Below are 24,850 nucleotides of genomic sequence, written 5' to 3'. Positions count from 1 at the left end.
ACTTCCTTTTCAGTCCAGTTTCTTACCCTCCAATAGATTGACAGACGTAAAGCCTCCCCGCGACGCCACGTGTGGGAGTAAGGCCAAGTTCGGCCTACCATCGGTATTGAGACATCGTGTATATTAATATTTGAATAGTCATATTTGGCACTATATCGTCGAGTTGGACGTAGTCTATTAAGCTAATAATAGTCTGTTAATATATAGTGCTTCGTGCGGTGAGAATACTACCGTAGTCAGCACCCCATCGTTTCGGGCAGAAAACTGGCTGTTTATCCAGGATGATCGACCCCATGTGAGATTGCACCCGAGGAGCCCCAGAGCCGACGAGCGAGTGGACCTGTATACCGGATTATTCTACCGACGACAGCCCGCCTTCCCAGGCACGGATTATGCTTTGTATACGTTGATTATTCCATGGATAAAGACCCCCGACACTGCCGTGTGTTGGAACCCCCCCCCCCTGGAGAGGACGCAAGGTGAGGAGACGCTCTGCAAGACGAGGTCGCTTCACGTCTCTCCTCCGTGGACCGGAGGACGCCGGCCCACAAAGAGTCCATCTGCTTTCATCTGCGGTCCAAGGATCGCCGGCGCATTGAACGGCACTACTGTGGGTTCACCTGGGATACCCTTGGCCGGATGAGGCAGCCGGACTCTACCCCCCCCCCCTTCCTACTCCTGTCGGCTTACAAGCGACCGGATTAACCCCCCCTAGTGTATCCAGTCTATAATCATTAAAGTATTATTGCTGTTATTCCTTAACTATTCCAGGTCGTATATGTACCACCTGCGCCTTCAGAGATTGGACATTCTCTATTGATATACCGACGAATACTCTTGCCATAAAAGTGCATACTAATTCCCATTCATAAATGTGATTGATTTGATTAAGTGCTTGCTCTACACACCATCGCTGTGTAGAAATAAAGACCTATTTCTAATTCGTACATTTGTGTTGGATCCGTTTCATCTACGTGACAGTGTTCATCATAATATATTTATGCCGAGTACTGGGTGGCCGAATATTAAGTACAAAGGTAGTGGTAGTAAGTATCATATCTAGTAATACAGTCAGGGAATTGTACCCCTCAGTTACAATCGAGTTATTGGCAACGGATCGCTATGTATTGTGACGAGCTAGAGTGCCGGAACCTATAGCGAGTGCCCGGAAGTAATATGGGTGAGCAGCACATCGTCCAAGTAACTTCCTCTTTGGCGATTGCGCTGATCGGCCACCAGATGGCGCTCTTGAACCGCTAGAGGGTTCAGTGGGGCTTTTTGGTGGGTCTCAGGCCAGCGGATGGGAAATATGAATCCGATCACAGATTTTTGAAATATTGATATCAAAGACGAGTTACGGCGTCTTCGGCAACTTGAGCATGGCGGGGAAGGACGCCTAAACTCGTCTTCTGGCAGTTAAAGTGTTAATAAAAAAAAAATTGGCATCCCCAGTTATTTTACCCACGCGACGCCACTGGAGGGGGGGGGAGGCACTGTTACCATCTGCGTTTACGTTGGTGTGGGATCACTACTCGCTCTCTGTGTATTGCTGAGATCACTCTCTCTGAACCTGGAATCCGTAAAGTCAAGTGCTCCATGGGAAGTATTCTGTAATCTGTGTGGAAAACGCAGGGCCATGAGTCAACATGACGGACATGCTCGAGAGGGAGAGAGGGAGAGGAAGTGGATGAGGTGAAATGGTTTCCGCTTTTCTTTTTAACGTGTCCTTTTGAATGTGGGGATGTGTCGTGGATGAAAAATAGAAAGCCCTCCGCCCTTCGTATGGGTTCTGCAGGGCTAAGGAGGCTGGGATCGAAGCGAGGGGTAAAGGTTAGTACAACGTGGATCACAGGGGAGGAGATATGGGAGGATGAATTGCTGGCAGAAGAGGATAATTTTGTCGGTTTCAATCTGTCGTCCTGCTAGATTCTGTCATAGTACTAAACTGTGGCTATTTTGCTCTTATGTCATGCTGCTGTTGGGTGGAACGAAATACCAACCTGAGCGTGACATAAGTGTGCCATGGGAACAAAATGGCCGCTGTGTGTGAATATGGTCAATATAATGGAGCAAAAGTGACTGCCTCAAGTCATCCTGATGTCATGTATGATTTATATCTCTACCCCTCATACCTCCACCCTCTACCACCTCCACCACTTACCACCTCCACCCATCTCCACCCTCCACTACCACCTCTACCACTTACCACCTCCACTCTACCACCTCCACCACTTACCACCTCCATTCTACCACCTCCACCCACTACCACATCCACTCTCTACCACCTCCACTCTCTACCACCTCCACCACTTACCACCTCCACTCTCTACCACCTCCACCCTCTACCACCTCCACTCTCTACCCTCTACCACCTCCACTCTCTACCACCTCCACTCTCTACCACCTCCACCACCTACCACCTCCACTCTCTACCACCTCCACCCTCTACCACCTCCACTCTCTACCCTCTACCACCTCCACTCTCTACCACCTCCACCCACTTACCACCTCTACCACCCTCATCCTCTACCACCTCTACCACCTCCACCCAATACCACCTCCACTCTCTACCACCTCCACCACTTACCACATCCACCCTCTACCATCTCCACCCTCTACCACCTCTACCACCTCCACCACTTACCACCTCCACTCTACCACCTCCACTCTCTACCACCTCCACCTTCACCCCCACCTCAATTTCCACCCTCTACAACCTCCACCACTTACCACCCCCAATCTTGCTACTTTCCCCCTGGTCTCTACTGCAGATAAGGATTCTAACACTTTGCTGCTCATGTTGATGTCTTTGGCTTCAGGAGATGCTTCTCAACATGCTCCCTGAGCATAGGCTCCTGCCTCACAAGCTCGAGCCTCGTCCTCTTCTTGATCCTCCAATCACAACTTACAGCTTCCCGCTGAAAAAGTCATTTGTTTCAAAGAGTCAACAGCATCAGTTTGGGCTGTGAACCCATGCGATTGTTAGTTTCAGGTGTGAATCTGCATACTGAGTCACCAGCCCACCCTGCTGTTTGCTTAATTGACAGTTCTAGTGAAAAAGTTCTCCCTAGTGAGAGTCAGTTCTCCCTCTTTCCTCAGAATTTCAGCTGAGCGCATACACACACACACACACACACACACACACACACACACACACACACACACACACACACACACACACACACACACACACACACACACACACACAGAGCTAAGGAGGAGCTCTTAATTCGTGTTGAGTGCCGGGTGTTCTCCAAGGAATGTGAATAGAAGATAAGTCACCGGAATGTGATTTCCCCTGCTTATCACTCCCTGTCTTATGCACCACACACACACAAGCACACACACATAGTTACTTAAACAGCAGCACTAGCTGATGACAGACAAGCTGGACAACTCACTGTCTCACCGGGCGCCAGTAGCGCCGCTCAACTCCCAGCTGCAAGCTTCACACAGCTTGAGATCCACTTCTTCTAGAAGGCTCTTCCAAAGAACCCAGCCAGTCCTCTTGCATTCAGGAGATTCAACTTGGGTAGTTCCTTCTGAAATGTCTCTGTGTGGGTCAGTCGCCAAATTGTTTCAGCTTGTGACGTTATTGAAATAGCTGTATAGATGGAGCCTCAAGTTCAGCATTGAGCCTCGAGTCTGTGTTGTTATGATGGTTCATAACCTCCTCAGTCTGTTGCTACTGTGGCAGGTTCCTGTGGGCCTTTGAGGAGAGGCGGAGGGGGGGTGGGTGCTGAAAGAACTGTGTATGCTGCTAACGTAAAGCCCCCTCTCTGGAGAACCCCCAGGAGGGCTGTGTGAGAGCAGACTGAACATATTTCACATTTACACACACTGGACGAGGGAGCAGGGGAGAGAGAGTGAAGTTCTGTAGTCGGCAGAACTCCTCCCTTGACTGCCAAGGTACAGCTCCGTTAATGAAGTGTTTTGGAAAGGGACTTAGCTAGAAAATGGGGTGATAACCGCCCCTAATACGTATGTCGTTTCCACTGCCACTGTAGCTCCCTCTCTTTCCTCTCCCCTCCCTCCCTCCACCACAGCACCACAGCCATGCACTTTGAACATTGCATAAGGCAGCTCAAACTCAAAGCACAAGCTTGTCTTTGTATTAGAAATACGTTTCAATGCCTGAAGACTCCTCCTCTTCCTCCTCCTCCTTTTTTTTCTTGCCCTCATCCCCTGATCTCCCCTTGTCGTCATGCTTGAGCGGGCAACCCGAGGGGAGATATGGACTCCCCTCTGCCTGGTGACGGCGTGCAGCGAGATGGGGGGAGCTATCTGTCTCAGCTGCAAGTTAGTGGAGGAGGAGGGCAGGCTGGGGGTTCTGTGGATTTCAGATGCTAGAGAAAAGCCTCTGCTGGGCCACCCCGTTGCTCAGCACTCCCTTCCCTCTGGAGCCGCTGGAGAGACAACGGGACCAGTGACCATTTTTGTGTACTGATACTGGTAGCTGATGTTGGTGGTGTACCTGTACTGGTATCTGATGTCGGTGGTGTACCTGTACTGGTATCTGATGTCGGTGGTGTACCTGTACTGGTATCTGATGTCGGTGGTGTACCTGTACTGGTATCTGATGTCGGTGGTGTACCTGTACTGGTATCTAATGTCGGTGGTGTACCTGTACTGGTATCTGATGTCGGTGGTGTACCTGTACTGGTATCTGATGTCGGTGGTGTACCTGTACTGGTATCTGATGTCGGTGGTGTACCTGTACTGGTATCTGATGTTGGTGGTGTACCTGTACTGGTATCTGATGTCGGTGGTGTACTGGTATCTGATGTCGGTGGTGTACTGGTATCTGATGTCGGTGGCAATGCCACGCTGAAAACGGGTATCAGAGAATTTCCCCCCAATGTGTAATATGTGTCAAATTTAAGCAACGTAAGTGACTGGATTTTCCAAATATTTGGCACAATAAAGCACATTAGATGTGTATATATATAATTGAGCAAATTGATTAGGCCTATACTGGTCAATATAAGACATGGATCTGAAGTATCTGAGCGATACTTAAAACAATGTACTCGGAATCGACATCGGCTGTGGAAAAAGTGGGTATCTCGGTGCATCGCTACTTCCTTTCATTTTGTAGAGGTGGCCTGCCTACAGAAATCTCTTGATACATAGCAGGGCGTACGGCGGCCATATGGAGGGGTGAACTTCCACCACGACACCTAAATATCGAGTAGAGTCAGAGCTGCTTTTTTTTTTTTTTTTTTGTGAGAGCTGCTTTCTGAATCTCAGTGGGTGTTCAGAGCCATACGAGAAGCCTGTTTTGGTTACTGTGTACCGACACACAATACACCTCTGACTTGTTTTATCAGAGGACTTGTTTTTTTTCCATATATGCTGTTGTTCCACACCCACTCCAGTTCAAACCTTGAATTTACACTTTCCTCCCCCCTATAATGGTTTGAGGTGAGATCACTGGAACAAAGGCCTTTCCTGCTTTTGACATATAGGGTTGAGAGCAGAACAGATGTCCGCTCCACGTTGCTCCTACAATGTGGGTGTCTAAGCCCCAGAGTCCGGGTTAGGAGGATGTAGGAGGATTTCCAGATTCTTTGGGAAAGGCATATATGAGGTCATGTAATTACTCCCCGCAAAAACCTTGGCTTGTGTTTTTGTTTACTCTTAGACTCGTAGGTTGGGGAAATGCTCTGCAATAAAATGATTAGCTGCACGATTGACTGGTGAGATTAGATCTGGAGTTGGCACGGTACACTGGTATGTCTTACTACTGCTTTTTTTTTTTTTTACTTTTTCTCCTTTTTCAATTTTTTCTCCCATCCCAATTTAGCCGTGCCAATTCTCCCCTCCCCTGTCTTGAACGTTGCTCGCATGTGCCCCCCACTGGCCGGTTGTAGGGAGGATAGAAGCCCATCGCATGTTCCCTCCGATACATGTGTAGGCAGCCAGTCACATCTTTTCACCTGCCAGCACGGACTCTCATTTGGCGAGGAGTAACGTGTAGGAGGCTCACACTGCCCCCGCCATTTTCCTGTCTCTGCTGTGCAGGCACCCCAACCAACCTATAGGAGTCGCTGTTTACAACGTCCAGATTACCACCCATCGACTTCCCACCCGCTAACTCTGCCAATTGAGTTAGTATGACGGCCGGCCCAAGCCGGAGGCAACGCCGACAGCCGGATTCGATACCGGTGTCTCGTGCGTTGGTGACGAGCGCAATGTCCGCTGTGCCACCCAGCCGCCTCTTACTACTGCTTTTAAAGTGTTCCTGCTGCTCTGACCTGAGTCTACCTTGTAATAATACCTACCTTACCAATACCTCTATCATACCAGGCCATTTACCATATTCAAACGAATGCTCTTATGTCATTCTCAGGTTGGGTTCCTTTCCACCCTGTTTCCCAAAGGGTGGCAAAATGGCCACCTTGTGAATATGGTCAATACCAGGTTAACTTAAATAGGGTATCGGAATCGGAAATCTTAAAGCAAAGCCGTTTGACTTTCAGCATCATCCATCATTTTTGCCCAATGACTTCAAACGAATGGTCTCAAATGACCTATCTCGAGCCCTGCTCTCTTTTCTTAGAAAGTCAACTTGGTGATTGTGGTCTGTTGTTTATTAGCAATCCAGTTTGATGAGGACATTGTTTTTCTGTCCTGGTTGCTATGCCTCGTTTGCCGCAGATTAATTCATCCACTGTCTGAGATTGACATTTCGATTGGCGCATCAGCAGTAATGTGTGTGTGTGTGTACAGTATGTGTTTGGAGTTTGCTATGGTGTGTCCATGTTTTTGAAGATGATTAATCTCCTCAGTCCTCTTGAGAGCATTTGGACCTAATTAACCGCCTCTCTTTACTCACTTGCACTTAAACACAGCTAGGTCTAAAACACGAGCACGGTTCTGTCTGACGCCAGCAGCCATGGTGCTGTGATCCCAGGCGGTGACTCTCTGTGATCCGTCGCCACGGGAGACTGTTTTCACCGGTAAGAAACACCTGTAATGGCAAAAAAGAAACGATTATCTCTGCATCCGACACTTATCCTCAAAGCGTTTCAGTCGTTGTTTCACCTGGCGAGAGGCGCGGTTCCAGCACAGAGAGTATGGGTACTCGGAGAGATGGAGTGAGGAGATGGGCTGCAGGACCAGGGAGCGTCCTGGCGCCTGAAACCCGCTGCTCCCCCCCTTCACTACCTTCTCTTTATGGTGCCATTTGCTGCACGCAGTGGAGAGTTTGTGAAATGAAATTGAATTTGTACATGTGTGGATGTGGATCTGTGTGTTGATGTATGTGTGTGCGAGAGACCCAGGGGGAATTGATTGAGGCTGTGAGCAGCAGAAGACGGGGCCGTTCACTTATGGTTACCAGAGAGACCAGAGAGACCGCTGGTCTCTCCTGCAGCACTCAGTGTGGCTTCTGTCTCCTTACATTTAACAAAGTTAGACCATGTAGTGTGTCGCATCCTTCCTCCTTAACAATATAATCTCTTAAGTTTTTCCTTTTCTCTTGTCTCCACCGATTCAGAGAAGAGAGGATCACGCCTCCTCCCCTTCCCCTCTCTCCACCTCACCCCCGCTCTCTCTCGACTGCCATGAGTGCCAAGTCGGCCATCAACAAGGAGGTGTTCACGCCCAACGACGAGAAGATGCTCGTGGCTGTGCAGGTGAAGCGGAGGACCAAGAAGAAGATCCCCTTCCTGGCCACCGGGGGACAGGGCGACTACATGACCTTCATCTGCCTCTCAGGTCAGCAGACAGAACCTAAAGGCCTATATGTAATGACCTTCATCTGCCTCTCAGGTCAGCAGACAGAACCTAAAGGCCTATGTAATGACCTTCATCTGCCTCTCAGGTCAGCAGACAGAACCTAAAGGCCTATGTAATGACCTTCATCTGCCTCTCAGGTCAGCAGACAGAACCTAAAGGCCTATATGTAATGACCTTCATCTGCCTCTCAGGTCAGCAGACAGAACCTAAAGGCCTATGTAATGACCTTCATCTGCCTCTCAGGTCAGCAGACAGAACCTAAAGGCCTATGTAATGACCTTCATCTGCCTCTCAGGTCAGCAGACAGAACCTAAAGGCCTATGTAATGACCTTCATCTGCCTCTCGGGTCAGCAGACAGAACCTAAAGGCCTATATGTAATGCGGGAAACACACATCGTCATCCACTGGCCCGTGTGACTGGTGTGTCACAGTACTCAAAGCCCTGTGCTACATAAGAGTGTAGATATCAACAAGGGTTATCTACATGTTTCATGTATTAGTATGGTATCACAGAATCACTATCGCTGGGCGGGATCATCTCTAACAAATGTACAATCCAGACTAGGGCTGGGCGATATAACGATAACGATAAATATCGCGATATATTTTAATAATCGATATCGAATATCGAAATAAATAAAAAAATCGAAAAATCTTTTTTTTTTTTTTTTTTTTTTTTTTTAATTTTTAATTTTTTTTTACCTGCAACAGGGCAGTTTTAAAACCAGAGACAGTGGACAGACTTGTCTTTCTTGCCTGCAACTTAAAGTAATGGCTTTGCTTGTCCAAATGACAATACTGACCAAATTCAGATTTCTTTTTCTCTTGTCCATTTATTTTGTTTGCTTTCTAATTTAAAATACAGATTGAAACCGTCTGTACACAGTAGGCTATGTGTGCTAGCAGAACTAGACTCCAGTCACGAGTCACAGTGCACATGTGCGGTGGTTTGTCCACCAAAAAAGCGCCAAAAGATCGAAAATAAACTAGCAGAGCCAGAACTGTTCAACTCCTCTGGAGCCACAGCCAGCAGAGAAGCCGGTTTACTTTAGCTTTTAAACCAGCTGCAGCCTGAGAACTGGAGTGTGAGGGGATGTAACACTAAAGATGGCGGCAATGACAAAGAATTGCTGCAAAATAAATATACATATGTTGTTTAAAAAAAAAAAAAAAAAAAAAAAAAAAAAAATTTATACTTATAACAATTCGATAATTATCGATATCGAGAAATAAAATAAAATTATCATATCGTTATCGCGATATGGTTTTTTTCCATATCGCCCAGCCCTAATCCAGACCCCTGTCAAAGTCCCCCAGTAGGTTGGATGCACGTTCCATATTCAATAGGTCCAAATGTTCTCCCAACCAAGAGTCCACAGAGAGGTGTGCTTGTTTTAGTTCCTTCCAATGAATTAGAATTAGCCTTTTGACAGACAAGCAGCCCAGGGTCCACAGCCAGTTGCCGGTAGCTCTGACACCCTCTGGCTTTCGAGTCGACCCAGTAAGCATGTTAAGGGACATACAGGAAAGTTAACATTGAAACAGTTTGACATCCTTGATATTGCTTCTGCCCAGAGTGTTTTAACAGCTGACCAGTCCCACAGCAGATGGCGTAATGAGCCTCTATTGCCACAATTATGCCAGCATAAATCTTTATATTTGTTGTCCATTTGATAAACCTGATGGGGATGATATATGCTCTATTATTCAATATTTCCAACTATATGATCCAACATCTTACACATTTAGATGCTCTCAGAGCTGATCCAAATTGCATCCCACTGCGCGGTAGACAAGGGTGCACTGAGTTCACACTCCCACGCCAGCTGGACAGCGGACTACGCATCAGGGGAATCTCTAGACAACAAACTGTTAATGTTTGAGACCGTGCCTCTTGACAAAGCGTCTCTCTCAAAAAGCTGGTCCCAGTCTGAACATGAGGCCAGAGTGTTCCCCTCTTTACTATTCCTAATTTATGATGTGCACGCCTACTGTTGCATAGTGCTAGTATGTAGACTATACTCTCCTTCTACTCCTTCCTCTTCTCTTTGGTTTGGGTCCCAGCTGGGATCTTCCTTTATTCCTCATCTGTTTCTCTTTTTTTTCTTCTTTTTTCCCCCTTTATTCAAAACTCAAAAGTTGTCTTCTGTTTTATTTCCCCCCCTCTCTTCTTCTCCTCTCCCCTCTTTTCTTCTCCTTTACTATCTTTGCTTCTCCTCTCATCTCCCCCATCCAGAGGGATGAGTTATATTGGCTGTACTATGTGGCACATAACGTTCCTACAAGTGACTGCAATGTTACTCCCAATGCCCAGAACCACTTATGTGTGTGTGTGTGTGTACATTTGAATATGTTTGCACTAAAGAACCATGCGTGTGTGTTTGTACGTTTATGTAATAGTGCCTGTTCTATGTGTTTGCATGTATAAAGCACCTGGTGTATGCCTGTGTGTATTTGTCGCTGCTTGCGATGATTATCCTCACTGTGGGCCTTATCAGCCTGGAACCATGAAACACACTCTATAACCCTGTAGTCGCATATCAACTTGCGTCTCTCTAAATTCACCCACTAATGCTCGTACTGATGAGCATGGCCGCCTAGTTATAGTTGAAAGTGGGGGTGCAAGATTTATTTTATTTTTTTTTTTTTATAAATTTAATTTAATTAAAATTATTTTTGGGACAGGCAAGGGGTGGTTTGGAGGGGGCACGACCCCCTCCACGGCAGATTTTTTTTTAAATGTAATGAACCTGTACGTGCAATTTCCTGCAATATAGAGCCTTCAATCTTGACCAATAAAGCTGCTCTTTTCACTATAAAACTCAGTTTATATTGTAGTATGATAGCCAATTACTATAATAATAATATATTAATATATATATACTGTATATATACTGTATATTGATTTTTCGCTCATTTATTTGTATTAAATCAATCTCCTTTCAAATAGGCCAAGTTTTTAATAAGAAAGAGAAAAAAGATATATTTCCATTACCTGTAACTCTTGGGTCTCTTTCTCTCCTTCTCTGCCTCCTCCCTGAGTCTGCAGTGCACAGTCATGACATCGATCAAAGAAAAAAAAAGAAAAAAAAAAAATTGGAGGCCCCTCGTCACTATAGGCCCACGGGCCGCGGCCGTCGTTAATCCGGCCCTGCTCGTCTGCCATATAGATAGCGAACGTTAACATTTGCAAACGAAGTCAACGTCATCCAGCTGACACCACATATCTAGATAATATGACAACGTTAGCTAGCGGCTAGCACTAAAGCTAACGCCAACCAGAGGGAAACGTTGTTATTATTATTATTATTAGAGGTTTTACGGTATGACCAGATGGCATTTCGGGACGTGAAACACTTTTATTGTATTGCGTGGTAGAAGTTCTACCACTCAATAGTAAAGACATGTCTAACATAATCTTTTGTTTGAACAACTTACTGGAAAATCCTGCCTGCCACAATGACACACTCGGTGGCCTTTGATATTTACACTCAGCCTACCTGCAGCGGCGTGCGCCACTGTCTGCTGGGGGTGGGAGGCACTGGATCAAACCATATGGGGGGGCAGGGGGGGGGGGGGGGTCGCAATCTTTGGAAACTTAAAAACTTGCTATTAAGTGTCATTGTGTATTATTAATTTGATTGAAATTACATAGTTATGGTTAGATTTATATATTGGGGGGGGATATGGGGCGGCTACGTGGCGTAGTGGGCAAGGCGCTCGCCACGAAATCTGGAGACGCTGGGCTTGCCTGTTCGAGCCCAGCGCTCCACATTTGCTTTCAGTTTAGCTGGTCGTCCGTACTAATACACATTGGCCGTATTAGGGGGTGGGAAACTGATGGGTGGGGATCGGGCGTTGTGGACAGCGACTCCTACAGGTCGGTTGGTGCGCCTGCGCAGTAGAATCAGGAAGTGTCGGGGGCAGCGTGAGCCTCCCACGCGTTACTCCTCGCCACTGAGAGATCGAGCTGCGCAGGTGAAAAGATGCGACTGCTGTTACCTCAAGTACCGGAGGGGACTTGTGCTATGTATGACTTAGTCCACATTGCAGCCAGCTTGTGGGAGGCAAGAAACAGCGTTCGTGACAGGGGAGGGTTGAATTGGATGATATGAAATTGGGATGGGAGAAAAATATAGAAAAATGGGAGAAAAAGTGGATAAAAAAAAATATTGGGGGGGGGGATATATCATATTTTTCATATGATCAAAAAGTGGTGGAGCAAGAGCATACCTTTGCTCCCCCAAGTTCAATAGTGGAAGAGCAGATGCTCCGAGTAGGGATGGGAATTGATAGGATTTTATCGATACGATTCCATTATCGATTCTGCTTATCGATTCGATTCTTTATCGATTCCCTTATCGATACCTGATCAAATTATAATTTAAATAAATAAATTGGAAATGTAACAGAACTTTTTAGTCATTTAGTCATTTAGCTGACGCTTTTATCCAAAGCGACTTACAAGTTCTGTACGACAAGCCATCAGGAAGGGCACAACTCTATCAGCTGAGCAACAATGTTCATCAAAGTGTTGAGTGCTACAGTGTAGGTTAGTTTATTAGGACAAGTGCATGACAGTACGGTTAGTTAGGGTTAGATATATATTTTTTTATTCAGATAATGGTTGAAGAAGTGCGTCTTTAGTCGACGGCGAAAGATTGGACGTGATTCGGCTGTCCTAACTGGGGTGGGTAGTTCATTCCACCATTGTGGGGCAAGGACTGAGAATAGGCGACTTCTCTTTGATGACCCTCCCGGAGCTTGGATAGGAGTAGGTCTGAGGCGGCCAGAAGATGCAGAGCGTAGGGGTCTAAGCTGGTTAGAATAACAACATGCAACTTGACATTTCTGATTGTCATTTATTGTTGAGCCCCCATGTCAGAAAAATACAAAAACTGTAAAAAATAAAACATTAACTATAGCCTACACTTAAATAAAATAATGTATTTGAGATTCTCTTAAAATGTATTTATTTTTTTATTCTTAAACTAATTTAATCTATTGAATAACAGGTTGTTATTCCTCTGACTTCTGTCTCACACACACACACACACACGCACACACGCACACACGCACACACGCACACACGCACGCACACACACACACACACACACAGAGAGAGAGAGAGCTCCCCGGGCCCCTGTCCTTTATGTATTGGCTTGTGTTGCTACACGGACACATTTGTATGTTGCACCACTGTACTTCCTGGCTAACTGGCTTACAGACTTGTAAACAAGCACTCACGTCTCTCATTACATGTGAACTAAAGAGTACAAGGTTTACACAACAGCCCCCACCTGCTGTTTTATTGTATTTGTACCTGTACTATCCGCTGTCAGCTGTTTATCTCTCTTTGTGAGCTTGATTAAATAGCGTTAGCTCACGTTAGCTCACGTTAGCTCCGCGGCTAATTTTAGCTCACCCTGATCTAAATCAATGACTAGGTTCTAAAGCATTCAAGTAGTTTTCACTGCACATAGAAGTAGCCAAACAGCGGGAGCATTTCGGGAGCATATTACCAAAACCCAGGCAATTTCGAGCCCTTAAGGAATCAAATAGAGTCTGCCATGGCTACATGCTAACGTAACGTTATTGCGCAACTGTAGGCAGCGATAAGGGAATCGAAAGTCACAGGAGCCACACGGTTCCAGGCATCGGCCAATTAGGAACCGGTTCCCAATGGGAACCGGTTTTCGATTCCCATCCCTAGCTCCGAGTGCTCTATTACGCAGGCGTCTATGCTGATGAGTGTGTTTACGCTTTCCTCTGCCAATGGAATGACTCGCCGAATCAATTTGCAGCTCTGTTTTGTGTCAGTCCTTTTTAAATAGATTAGATTTAGTCTGAAATGTAATAATTGTTTCACTAGAAATTGGAGTTTAACACTTTCAGAGCCCAAGCTTAACCTTGATTTACCGGTTGAATGCCCACCATCCACTTCAATGTTAGCGTTAAAAACGCCTAATCTATGTTTTAAATTATGGCTATGTGTCTAATCTGCCCGTCGCTTATCAATGACTCGTTTTCCAGTCAACATTGTCGAAGCGGATTGTTTTATCGGTTCATTTTCGTTTTATAGCATTTTGAAAAGCCCTCGTTTTCAAGGAAACTATAAATATTCCATGATAAAAGACGTTTACTGGAATATTCTAGAATATACAAAAACTGTCATTTTTCGGCCTATTTATGAATCGTTTTCAAATAAATGCTAGATTATCGATAGTATATGTGTACGTATGCACGCTGGGGCCGCAAGCTGAAAAATCGATTCTCTGATTTCCTCATCAGCGATCGCGCACACAGAGACACATCACACATAGGGCAAACGCTGAGATCTCGGCGAATACAACTCTGATTATCCCAAGACTGGTAAAATAGATTCCTTACCTCAGATCAGATGTTCTCCAAAAAGATCATTCCAATTCCTGATCGCCATTCCAAAAATCGATCACGCTTATTGATTGAGTATTGGCTACTGTTAATATATATTCCAGGCTGATTCCCGTCCCGCGATGACTTCCATATTGAGCAGACAGCTTGCCAGCTCAAGGAGCCAGCTGGCTCCGCCTCTACATATCGACTGATCCCAGGTCAGTCTAAGCGACTGACCTGCAGTTACACAGGGATAGACGATAGGGGGCGCTTTTTTCCATTCTGAGCTGCTGGAGTAGCTGCTGTACCAACGGGAGACTCGGTTGATGAAATATGAAATCAGATCGCTAATAAAAAAATAAAACGCTAATACACGTCGTGGGCATTCAGGCATTGGGCTGATAAAACGTCATATGACGTCATGGGCACTGACAAATAGTTAAATAGTTTTTCGACCCCCCCCCCCCCCCCCCCCCACACCTAGGGTTGGGCACCGAGAACCGGTTCCTAACTTCCGGTTCTGGAACCGGAAGTAACATATTTGCATTTCGATTCTTAATTTTGATTCTTAAAAAAAATATAGATGTATATATATAATATATATATATATATATATATATATATTTTTTTTTTTAATTTTTTTTTAATTAATACTCTAGTTACAGTACAGCAACCAAATTAAACTATATCAAGTCAACTGACAATGTCAATAGTATTTTTTTTAAAAATCTCCTGCAAAATAAGCTGTGACCTGTTTTGACCTGCACCTCAAAGAATCGGAATCGAGAATCGTTTAGAACAGGAATCGAAATGGAGAATCGGAACTGGAATCGTTCAAATCCAAACGATGCCCAACCCTACCCCCACCCCCCTTATTCAATTAACCATGCTTATGAATTCATGAGAGACGGCAGAGAATAGCAGGCCTATTAATTTACAGCCAGCAGAAATAGAATGAAGATCCATGACATCTTCCCTAATCCCACCACTGTAATGCATTGAGCTCTACTATTGCACAAGTATATCATCCCACCTCAACTCTCAAACATGGGGAGATGATTCACATCAGACATGCATAATAACATTATGAAGCATAGCTTTCCCTGTGTAGGTTTCAGATTGGTTGTCTTCCACTATTCTAGCTATGGAACACTTGAGTGCTACACTGCAGTACAAAAAGCACAAGGGCTAAGCTTCTCGAGCAGGGCTCCAGATTGTGAGCAAAAATTATTTTCAGAGTGCTAGTTGAAATTTCACACGGTCTCATTCATGCGAGTGCAGGGGATTCACGTTCTCCAAAAGTCGAGGACACAGAACAAATTTCGCTGCCTCACCTTAAGCTTAACGACAATCGCACCTTTATCTCACCTACTGCCCAGCCAGCAGTCTCGCATGCACTTCAAAAGTGATGAGCAGAACAGCATCATGTCAAAACGCTCTCAAGTGTGTCTTAGCTTCACTGACGCAGACAATGACAGCAGCAGATGATTGGTCGCATTTTACACCTTTTTACGTAGACACGCCAATAATTTTTTTTTAGGTTGCACTGGTGAGATTTTAACGAAGAAATGACTTCCAATATTTGTTCAAAAGGTACAGTGTACATTGTCCATCCCACTATCAAAGTCTCTAATCCAATCTGCCTCGCAAGATAAACTGCAAGTGATTGGTTCAAGCGTCTCCTCTGTCTCTTTTTACCTCTTGTCTCGCAACACGCAGTATATACTGTAGGCTAGGGCTGGGCGATATGGCCAAAAATGATATTGCAATAACGATATCGATAACAAACAAAAAAAAACTACACAAAAAGAAAGCAAAAAAAAATATATATATATATATTTTTTTTAAACAACAGATGTATGTTTATTTTGCAGTAATTATTTGTCATTGCCGCCATCTTTAGTGTTACATCCCCTCACACTCCAGTTCTCAGGCTGCAGCTGGTTTGAAAGCGAAAGTAAACCGGCTTCTCTGCTGGCTGTGGCTCCAGGGGAGTTGAACAGTTCTGGCTCTGCTAGTTTGTTTTCTATCTTTTGGTGCTTTTTTGGTGGACAAACCACTGCACATGTGCACCGTGACTCATGACTGGAGACTAGCTCTGCTAGCACACATAGCCTACTGTGTACAGACGGTTTCAAACTGTATTTTAAATTAGAAAGCAAACAAAATAAAAGAGAAAAATAAATCTCAATTTGGTCAGTATTGTCATTTGGACAAGCAAAGCCATTACTTTAAGTTGCAGGCAAGAAAGACAAGTCTGTCCACTGTCTCTGGTTTTAAAACTGCCCTGTTGCAGGTCACAAAAAAATATATATATATATTTCGATTTATTTTTGTTTGATATCTTTTTTTCGATATAGATTATTAAAATATATCGCGATAATTATCGTTAACGTTATATCGCCCAGCCCTACTGTAGGCTACAGACGGTAGATGACAACATGCTTTTAAAACAACGTGCCCCTAGTCGTATTTCAAGAAAGATATGCCTCTACTCCCCTGTACAGTGCTTCAGCAAATCAACCAGTACCACAAGTAGATGAAACGGAAAGACACAATTCAGATCCTGAACCAGAACAAGCGAGTGAAGATAGTGTAAACGACGGATGTGTCGTCACAGTCAACCAGCAGGTGCTAACAGGTCTGACCCTTTAGCTCAGCTGGTTAGTATGGCCGCCTGTGGATCCTATGGTCCCAGGTTCAAAGTCATGTGATACATATTAGGTTATTTTGACAGCTCGACATTGTTGAATCATATAATAGAAGACCTAATTATATCAGCCACCGCTTGTGGGAGAGAAATTATATATTCAGATTAAAATACTTCAGTCAAATCATCAATGCAAAACTAGAGTATGCAAATGAAGATGACTATTCATCAGCATGCAAGGTCATTGATTCATATCATGCTGTGCAAAAAGAAAAAAAGGGATGCGACCATATCATGCCTGTGTGTGACCAACTGAGAAAGTTGTGCTACCAGTGGAAAAGTTAGCCTGGAGCCCTGTCAAGCGCTAGTCACAATATAACTACATTTTCGGACGACTCTGACGACTATTCCTAAAGACGTTTTATAATTAAGTAATTTTCCTTTGATACAGGAGAGATAACATTTTCATTTGGTGCAACTCCCAACAGCCTCATCACTTCCCTGGAAGCAACTTGCACCTCCGTGTCCCATCGTAGTTCTGCTGCTCTTGCAACTATTAAAACCCAGTAGCTCATTGTACCTGGTGTAATTGAAATCCATAAATCACTTTATCCTTTGACTTCAGTGAATTGCATAATCAAGACGGGGTGGTGCTGCAAATGTTAATATCGGGGAGGGGAGCCTGCGACTGGAAGAGAAACTCTAGTGGGGGTAAGTTCAGGGAAAAACCTGGAAAAGTCATGGGATTTGAAAATGGTGTTTTCCAGGCCTGGAATGTTAAAAAAAAAGTCATGGAGTTTTGTTCAGAATCTAGATTTTGCGCTCAAATGTATAAATTGTACATCAAACAAAGAACCATATATCCGTAAGAACCATTTTGAGTGACAATGTTTGACAAACTTTGTTGTCTAAAGATGGTAAGTTAGAGTGTTGTGTTCACTCATAGTTGAGTGGTTGAGTAGTTTCTTGTGATGTATCACATTCACACCACCAAGTGACTTAGATTAACTTCACAACTGAAAATACATGAGCTGTCCAAAACATTTAAAAACAGACTTGTATGGTTCTTCAGTGCAAGGGTTCAAGCTTGGCTGCTGGTATATCTACTAGTTATCTTTTCAAGGAATAGTAACCCAAACAATGTATTTCCTGATAACTTAAATCCCAAGTGATTATTGTAACTGGCCAACATAAAGCCTGGGACATTCAAATCAACCACCCAACAAGACATTTGATCAATAATCAATGATGTATTGTTGAATGGTTGATTGGAGTTATTGAACAACGATAGAAATTGACAAATATAGATCATGGAAATGTCATGACATTTTAGCAGGAATCTGATCAACATGTTATTGTAGGAAACCTGTAAGTTGCACCCCCCCCCCCCCCCAATAGCAAACAAACATGTTTGTGCCCTTGAGCCAGCAGTTTACACCCATCTGCTCACTGTCTTACGACTGGAGTTGTGCTCCCTGGTGTCGGTGTGTGTTAATGTGTGTACTGTGTGTGTTAATGTGTGTACTGTAACCCTCCTTACAACTACTGCAGGCACTCGCTGTATATTACAACATGGGTTCCCAAATTCTGGTTGAGGAACAGTTCCCCATGGCAGGACAACCGACACAAGAGGTGTTATTTTGCACACACTTCCTGATTAGTGTCATTGGTGGCGGTACGCGGTAGTTAATATTCTCGAAATCAAATTGCACAGATCCACCTATTTCTGGAGTTCATTTGAGTTCAAGACTACTATACTAATCTGTGAAAAGGATATAGTATTACCTACACAATACATTTTTTACCTCAGCCTACAGACAGACTTGTCCTGAGCCATAGATTGAAAACCACTGTGTTAAAAACTATTTGTTATGCCAGCTCAAGTTTCAAGACAAGTCTGGAAAAACTATGACTGTTGGAACTCCTTCTTTGTCAACTAGCCAAAGAGACATTTCCCTTCAGTAGAAGTGGTCTTACCTCTATCTAAAGTCACCTATAAATAAGCTAGCGACCACTACTGTCCCTGTCATCCGCTGTCAACACGACCATTCCTACCAGCTGTCAGGCCCCTCATTCACTTCCATTCATTTTGAGGACCAAGTCTAAATATAGTCTCATGTATAAATAAACAATACAGCAATATTATCCTGTGTAATCTTTTTTTTTTCTTTTTTTTTCTTTTTTTTATATTTTTGTACAAATCTTTCCAATATTCAAAATACATCTTTCCACAGCATAATATGCAACATCCAAGATTCGTCTTTTTCTTTTTTGTAACAACATACAAAACATGTAAGAGACTCATACAAACACATTAATAACTGACATGGAAATTAAAAAAGCACTTACCAAAAAAAAAACATTACTATACATTGTGCATATATATCCCTGATGCACATACGTTATATGTAGACCGATCTACCTGCAAGCAGGTATGTGCTGCATCTTCTATCGGGATGCCATCTTTCTCCATATTGCCTGTGAGAGGATGCGTCTCAGATATATGTAGGTGTGCGTGAGAGCATGTATGAATGTGTGTCTCAGATATGTGTATGTGGGTACGTGTATGTAATCTATTTTTCTATTTAATTAATTTTTTATGAGTATATTAACTATTTCTCACTTGAGGTGTATTTTGACCAACTGTCAACTCAAAGAATGTTTAGAATCTTTCCTCCAGCAAGGCGGCAGGTAACCATGGTATTCCTCAAACCTACAAATTGACTGGATCTGCTTTTATTTTTCAAAGGTCATAAATCTGTGAAGACTGATCAAATGCCAAAACAAACATTTACATTTGACTCAGAATTGTCTGCTTTATTTAAATATTCACAGCAGTAGTTTGCTTATACATCAGAAGCATGATATTTAGACTAGGTCTCCCTAAAATGAATGGAAGTCAATGAGTCAACAAGGACTGCAGATTTTCTATTGAAGTGAAATATCCCTTTAAGTAAGATATAAAATGGTCAGACAGCAGGTGACCTCTGTGGTTGACAGCCTGCAGTGACCAAGCCTGGACATTTTTTTGTTTTTAATTTAGTGATTCAGACACAACAAGGAAGTTGTTCTGGATTGCAGGTCATTGGAATGTTAATCAGCCCCAGAGACCCTGGGAGTATCAGCCCAGTGTGTGTGTGTGTGTGTGTGTGTGTGTGTGTGTGTGTGTGTGTGTGTGTCTGTATCCATTTATGGAGGATGAGGGATGGGAGCTCGACCTCATAACTCCCTGATGATGAGCAGAGAGGTGGCAAATTCAAATCAGCTGAGGATTTATACGCCGGCTCTCCATCTTCAGGGGGGAAATAGATAAGCTGGCTATAGAGTTTTTAAGGGGAAAACAGTCGCAATGAAGTGGAACTTTATGAGACAAAGATGTTTTTCAAACGAGGCACAGTTTTTTGTTATTTTGTGCAGCCTTCCAGTGCAAACTTTAGACGGCAGTTCACTGCCGTTTGCAGCGGTTCAGAACTCTCCCTGTCTGCAATTGGTCCAAATGTCACATGGTTGGTTGTGCCACGGTTGATTGGCTGTGAACTACGTTTCACTGCTTATTCCCTCAGTGACTGCACCGTAGTAGCATTCACAAGCCAGCCCCCTGAATCGCGCACATCTTCCATATTTCTTTTAATTACGTGAGGAATCTGGAGTCTGGGTCTGTTTATTATCGTTATCACTTTAGAAACGTATTACAGCAGGCGGCTGAGTGGCGCAGCGGACAGTGCGCTCGTCACCAACGCAAGAGACACCGGGTTCAAATCCGGCTGTCGGCGTTGCCTCCGGCTTGGGCCGGCCGTCATACTGGCTCAATTGCACAGCAGAGACGGGAAATAGCGGGGGTAGTGTGAGCCTCCCACACGTTATACCTCGCCAATGAGAGTCCGCGCTGGCAGGTGAAAAGATGTGACAGGCTGCCTCCTCGTGTACCGGAGGGGACACGTGATGCAAGGCTTCTATCCTCTCTACGACCGACCTGTGGGGGGCATATGCAAGCAACGTTCAAGACAGGGGAGGGGAGAATTGGAAACAGCGAAATTGGGATGGGAGAAAAATTGAAAAATAAGGATAAAAAGTGGATAAAAAAAATTATTACAGCTAAAAAGGTAACAGAAACCTGTTGCTATGTTTACATATAAGCCACTGTTGGTGGCGCTGGATAATCTTTGTCACATCTAATGTTACCAAAATTTACGCACACCATTTCAAATGATACTTTTTAAGAGACGAGACGAAGTATACAATCCAAATAATTGTATTGTCTTTTCATTGACTTCTTTGCGAAATGCATGAAAACCACCTCTAAATCCTCTCCCTGTTTTGGTCAAAGAGCGCATGTGTACGTAACAAAGAGGCTTCTGGCTCCGGTTAGAGGTGGCTCTCCCAGTGGCGTAAAGTGATAAAAAAAGAAGCTCCATGGATGTCTTTTGAAGTACGTTTGGGGCTTGTTCCCTGGAGGTTCTTTTCCTTGAAGTTCTTTCTTCTTTCCATGTCTACTTCCCGCTTCAGCCTGCTGCACTACACAGCCAGTCAGGAGGAGGAGGAGGAGGAGGAGGCCTGGTGTTGTATCCTGTGATGAAAGGGTCCCTGGGTCGTTTGCCTTGTGACTTAATTTACATTTTACATAACTCAATCAAGACCCGCTCTTTTTTTCTATGGAGGTCTACGTGGGAGTGGCGGAGGCTCTGTGTTTCACGTAAGAATGAGGCCTTTCATTGACTGTTATTCAATTTCTTAGCTCTATGCTTGAAAACAGTTTGCCCTTGATTTCATGCCCTTGTAGTGTTTTTAAAAGGAGGAACATCTATTATTTTCATCCAATTGAAATTCCTATACAGTATATATGTGACTGGATACATACTAACTATGTGTTAAACTTTGTTGTGCACTACTACCACTACCACCACTATTACTACTACTACCACTACCACCACCACTACCACTACCACTATTACTACTACTACACGGCACTACTACTACTGGCACGGTGGTGTAGTGGTTAACACTACACCACAACACAATTCTCCTCACAGCTAGAAGGTCCAGGGTTCGATTCCTGCTTGGAGACCAGGTTTCTGCGTTGCCAGGTACCCAGGTGGGGTATCTCCCAGGCCTTTCTGTGTGGAGTTTGCATGTTCTCCCCAGATAAAAGAAACCCAATGGAAAAACATGCACAACAGATCGCTAACGCTGTTGCATCCCTGACGAAGACGGACAGGAGCACTTGGATTGGTCCCCGACACCCCTATCTGCTCCTGGCTGCCCTTGGGGGGAAGGACGATGGGATGGGTCAAGTGAGAGACTCAATCGCATTGGCGACCCAACTAATTGCATGTGTGTGTGTGTTCCAGTGTGTGTGTGTGCCGCCAATTGCATGTGTGTCTGCCTGCATGCCAAATAAAGACTTCTCCACAGTCCAGTTATTATTATACTACCACTACTACCACCATCACCACCACTACTACCACCACCACCACCACTACTACTACTACCACCAGCAACACAGTTAATTTCCCCCATAGAGTAGTAAGGCCACAGTGTTAAGCAGTGATCTTCTCCTGAGTAACAGACTATCGACTGAGCTACTGTTTTGTACTGTGTGGGGGAACGGAGTAGTGAAGGCATGCACTGTAGCTCAGCTAGTCATGTGGAGACTGTAAAGCCAGCCAAGCATTGTTCTGTTAGTCACAAGGAGTGTGTGTGTGTGTGTGTGTGTGTGTGTGTGTGTGTGTGTGTGTGTGTGTGTGTGTGTGTGTGTGTGTGTGTGTGTGTGTGTGTGTGTGTGTGTGTGTGTGTGTGTGTGTGTGTGTGTGTGTGTGTGTGTGTGTGTGTGTGTGTGTGTGTGTATTCGGGGGTGTTTTATAGCCCAAGGATGTCTAACCAGCTAGCACTGCTTTACTTACTCAACATGCATAGCTGGTGTGTGTGGCGTGGAGGTGGGAGGACCCACTGAATGTGTTGACAGTCCCATGGCTACAGTAGCAGATAGTTTAGGCCCAGGGCCATACAGTTGCAGAGTTATGTAATGGAATAGAGAGGCCCATGGGAATGCACTGCTGAAGAGAGCGTACCACAGGCGATTCATTCACTTGTGCCAAGCAGTGTGTCCAGATGGGCACCGCTCTGACGGTTCAGACCGTTAGGACTGTCGCTCTAATTCTGTGCAGTGTGCACACATGTGATTCTGAAGCCCCCGTTTCAGGTTAATCCTTTTAATAATTTTGGAATAATGCATTTTGATTTAGACTGTTCAGAGATCAATCAGGAGTTAAGTCCTAACACCTACAGTAGCAACCGTTCTCAATCACAGCAGTGTCATCACAGCAGGGATATTGTTTTTTAAGGATGTGTCGGCCCTACTTCACTGCAGAGACTGATTCTGTTTACTAGACTTAGTGTCTGTGTAGCCCAGCCATCTGGTCCACTAGTTCTACTGAACAGTATATATCTAGATAATTCATTTAGGTTAATTGGACACAAATTATTAGCTGCACCTGCAAGCTCTATAGCTTGCTCTGTTCAAGTTCAAGTTTTGTTTTATTTGTCACATATAAGGTACAATATAGTGAAATGCTTGGTTCTGTATGACCCTCCTGAAATTGTGCTTCATACAGTACAAAGTAAAAGAATAAAGACCAAACACTATACAACATATACAAAACAAACAATTTACGAAATGCAAAAACTGTTGGTGTCCCCATTTTTCGCCCATGGTGTGTGTGTGTGTGTGTGTGTGTGTGAATGCATACAAACATGGATGCATGTGTATACACGCGTCGGTCACAGCTATTGTGAATTTGCGCTTGTTGAGACTAATTGAAAATCTTTCCGTGTCACAAATGACTTTGCTTTCATTCCTGGCGTGTTCCACGTGGATCTTCGTGTCATATAGGATGAATTCTCCTGAAACTGATACCATATAGCCTGGTATCAGTACATCCCTTTCTCAGTTTGTGACCATGTAGATCAGTACACACTTTGCAACAATTTAAAGTATCTTCTTCCAGATGGGTCTGTGAATGCGTTGTTTTTCTGTTGCACTCGAGAGGCCGTGCTGTGAGGAAGGCTCCATCCATCAGTAGACCTAACAGACCCGTACGGCAGCTGCTGCTGCCAGGGCACTTCTCCTCCTTTAAGCATTTTGGACTCCAGACAAGAAAACAAGACTGTTTCTCCTCACTTCACTAACTGTTGTTTAGCCGCTGGGCCAAAGAGTCACCCATCAGCAAAGTGGAATAATAATCTTAGCGCTCCTTTTTTTGAATGAAACTAAGGGTGTTTTTTCCCCCCACCACCAGGCTTAACAGTAAATCAATAATGCCTGAGTTTACTTTTTAAAAGGGACCACGGCCTGTTTTTGGATGTCTGATTAAAATGCTTTAATGGATTATGAATCACTTAGTATTATGTAGGACTTTGGAAATTACTGATGTGGAATCATTTGACCAGATTACAGATCTCCTTTTGATTAAGGAAAGGGTTTACTGACTGAATGACATGTTGCATCATGGAGGGACCTAGCTCACAGCAGTGGAACCCTAGCCTAGTTATCTAGAGAACGTATTTATACACGATAGTAGATGAAACAAGTGGAGCATTGATGTACATAATGAGTTATAGCTATGATGTACAGACTATAAGAGAATGATGTCGATAGACAGCTGTGTGCATGAGAATATTTCCCTAAGAGAAACAAAAGTTCTGTCGCAACTTCGTCCTTCAACCGAGGTGCATGAACTGGAAAAATATAGTAAGTGAGAAAAGTTTAGCAACTTTTTGGAGGCTGATGGATGTTCTAAAAATAACGCTCTTTATTAATGCAATTAAAATAAACGCATTTCGGCAACATGCCTTCATTAGGGTTACATGACAAAGAAGGAACAATGGAGCTTAAATACCCATATAAAATGGCCCCCCCAACTGACAACAGACCAATCAGAAAATTACATTCCTAGACTCACCAATGAAATCTATACAAACCTCTAAATATATATATAGTATAATGGTCTATTTCCCTCTCAGCTATTTACTTTGTATAGGCCTGCCACGATAACACATTTTGCTGGGCGATTAATTGCCCCCGA

At 44.1% G+C, this 24,850-nt stretch overlaps 1 protein-coding gene across 2 annotated transcripts in view; it reads left to right on the top strand.

The window, feature by feature from the left end:
* Positions 1-24,850, top strand: part of stxbp6 (syntaxin binding protein 6 (amisyn)) — a 183,796-nt gene that overhangs the window by 20,327 nt on the left and 138,619 nt on the right. For both annotated transcript variants that reach the window (XM_084310064.1, XM_084310063.1), the window contains exon 2: positions 7,502-7,722. In XM_084310064.1, the coding sequence (XP_084166190.1) occupies positions 7,569-7,722 (154 nt within the window). In that variant the 5' untranslated portion in view covers positions 7,502-7,568. The remainder of the gene's footprint in view (positions 1-7,501; positions 7,723-24,850) is intronic.

This window comes from Notolepis coatsorum (genome assembly GCF_963971535.1).
Source record: "Notolepis coatsorum genome assembly, chromosome: 3".
Lineage (NCBI taxonomy): Eukaryota > Metazoa > Chordata > Actinopteri > Aulopiformes > Paralepididae > Notolepis > Notolepis coatsorum.
The sequence above is the reverse complement of the archived record's forward strand: the minus strand, read 5'-3'. Positions and strand labels throughout refer to the sequence as shown.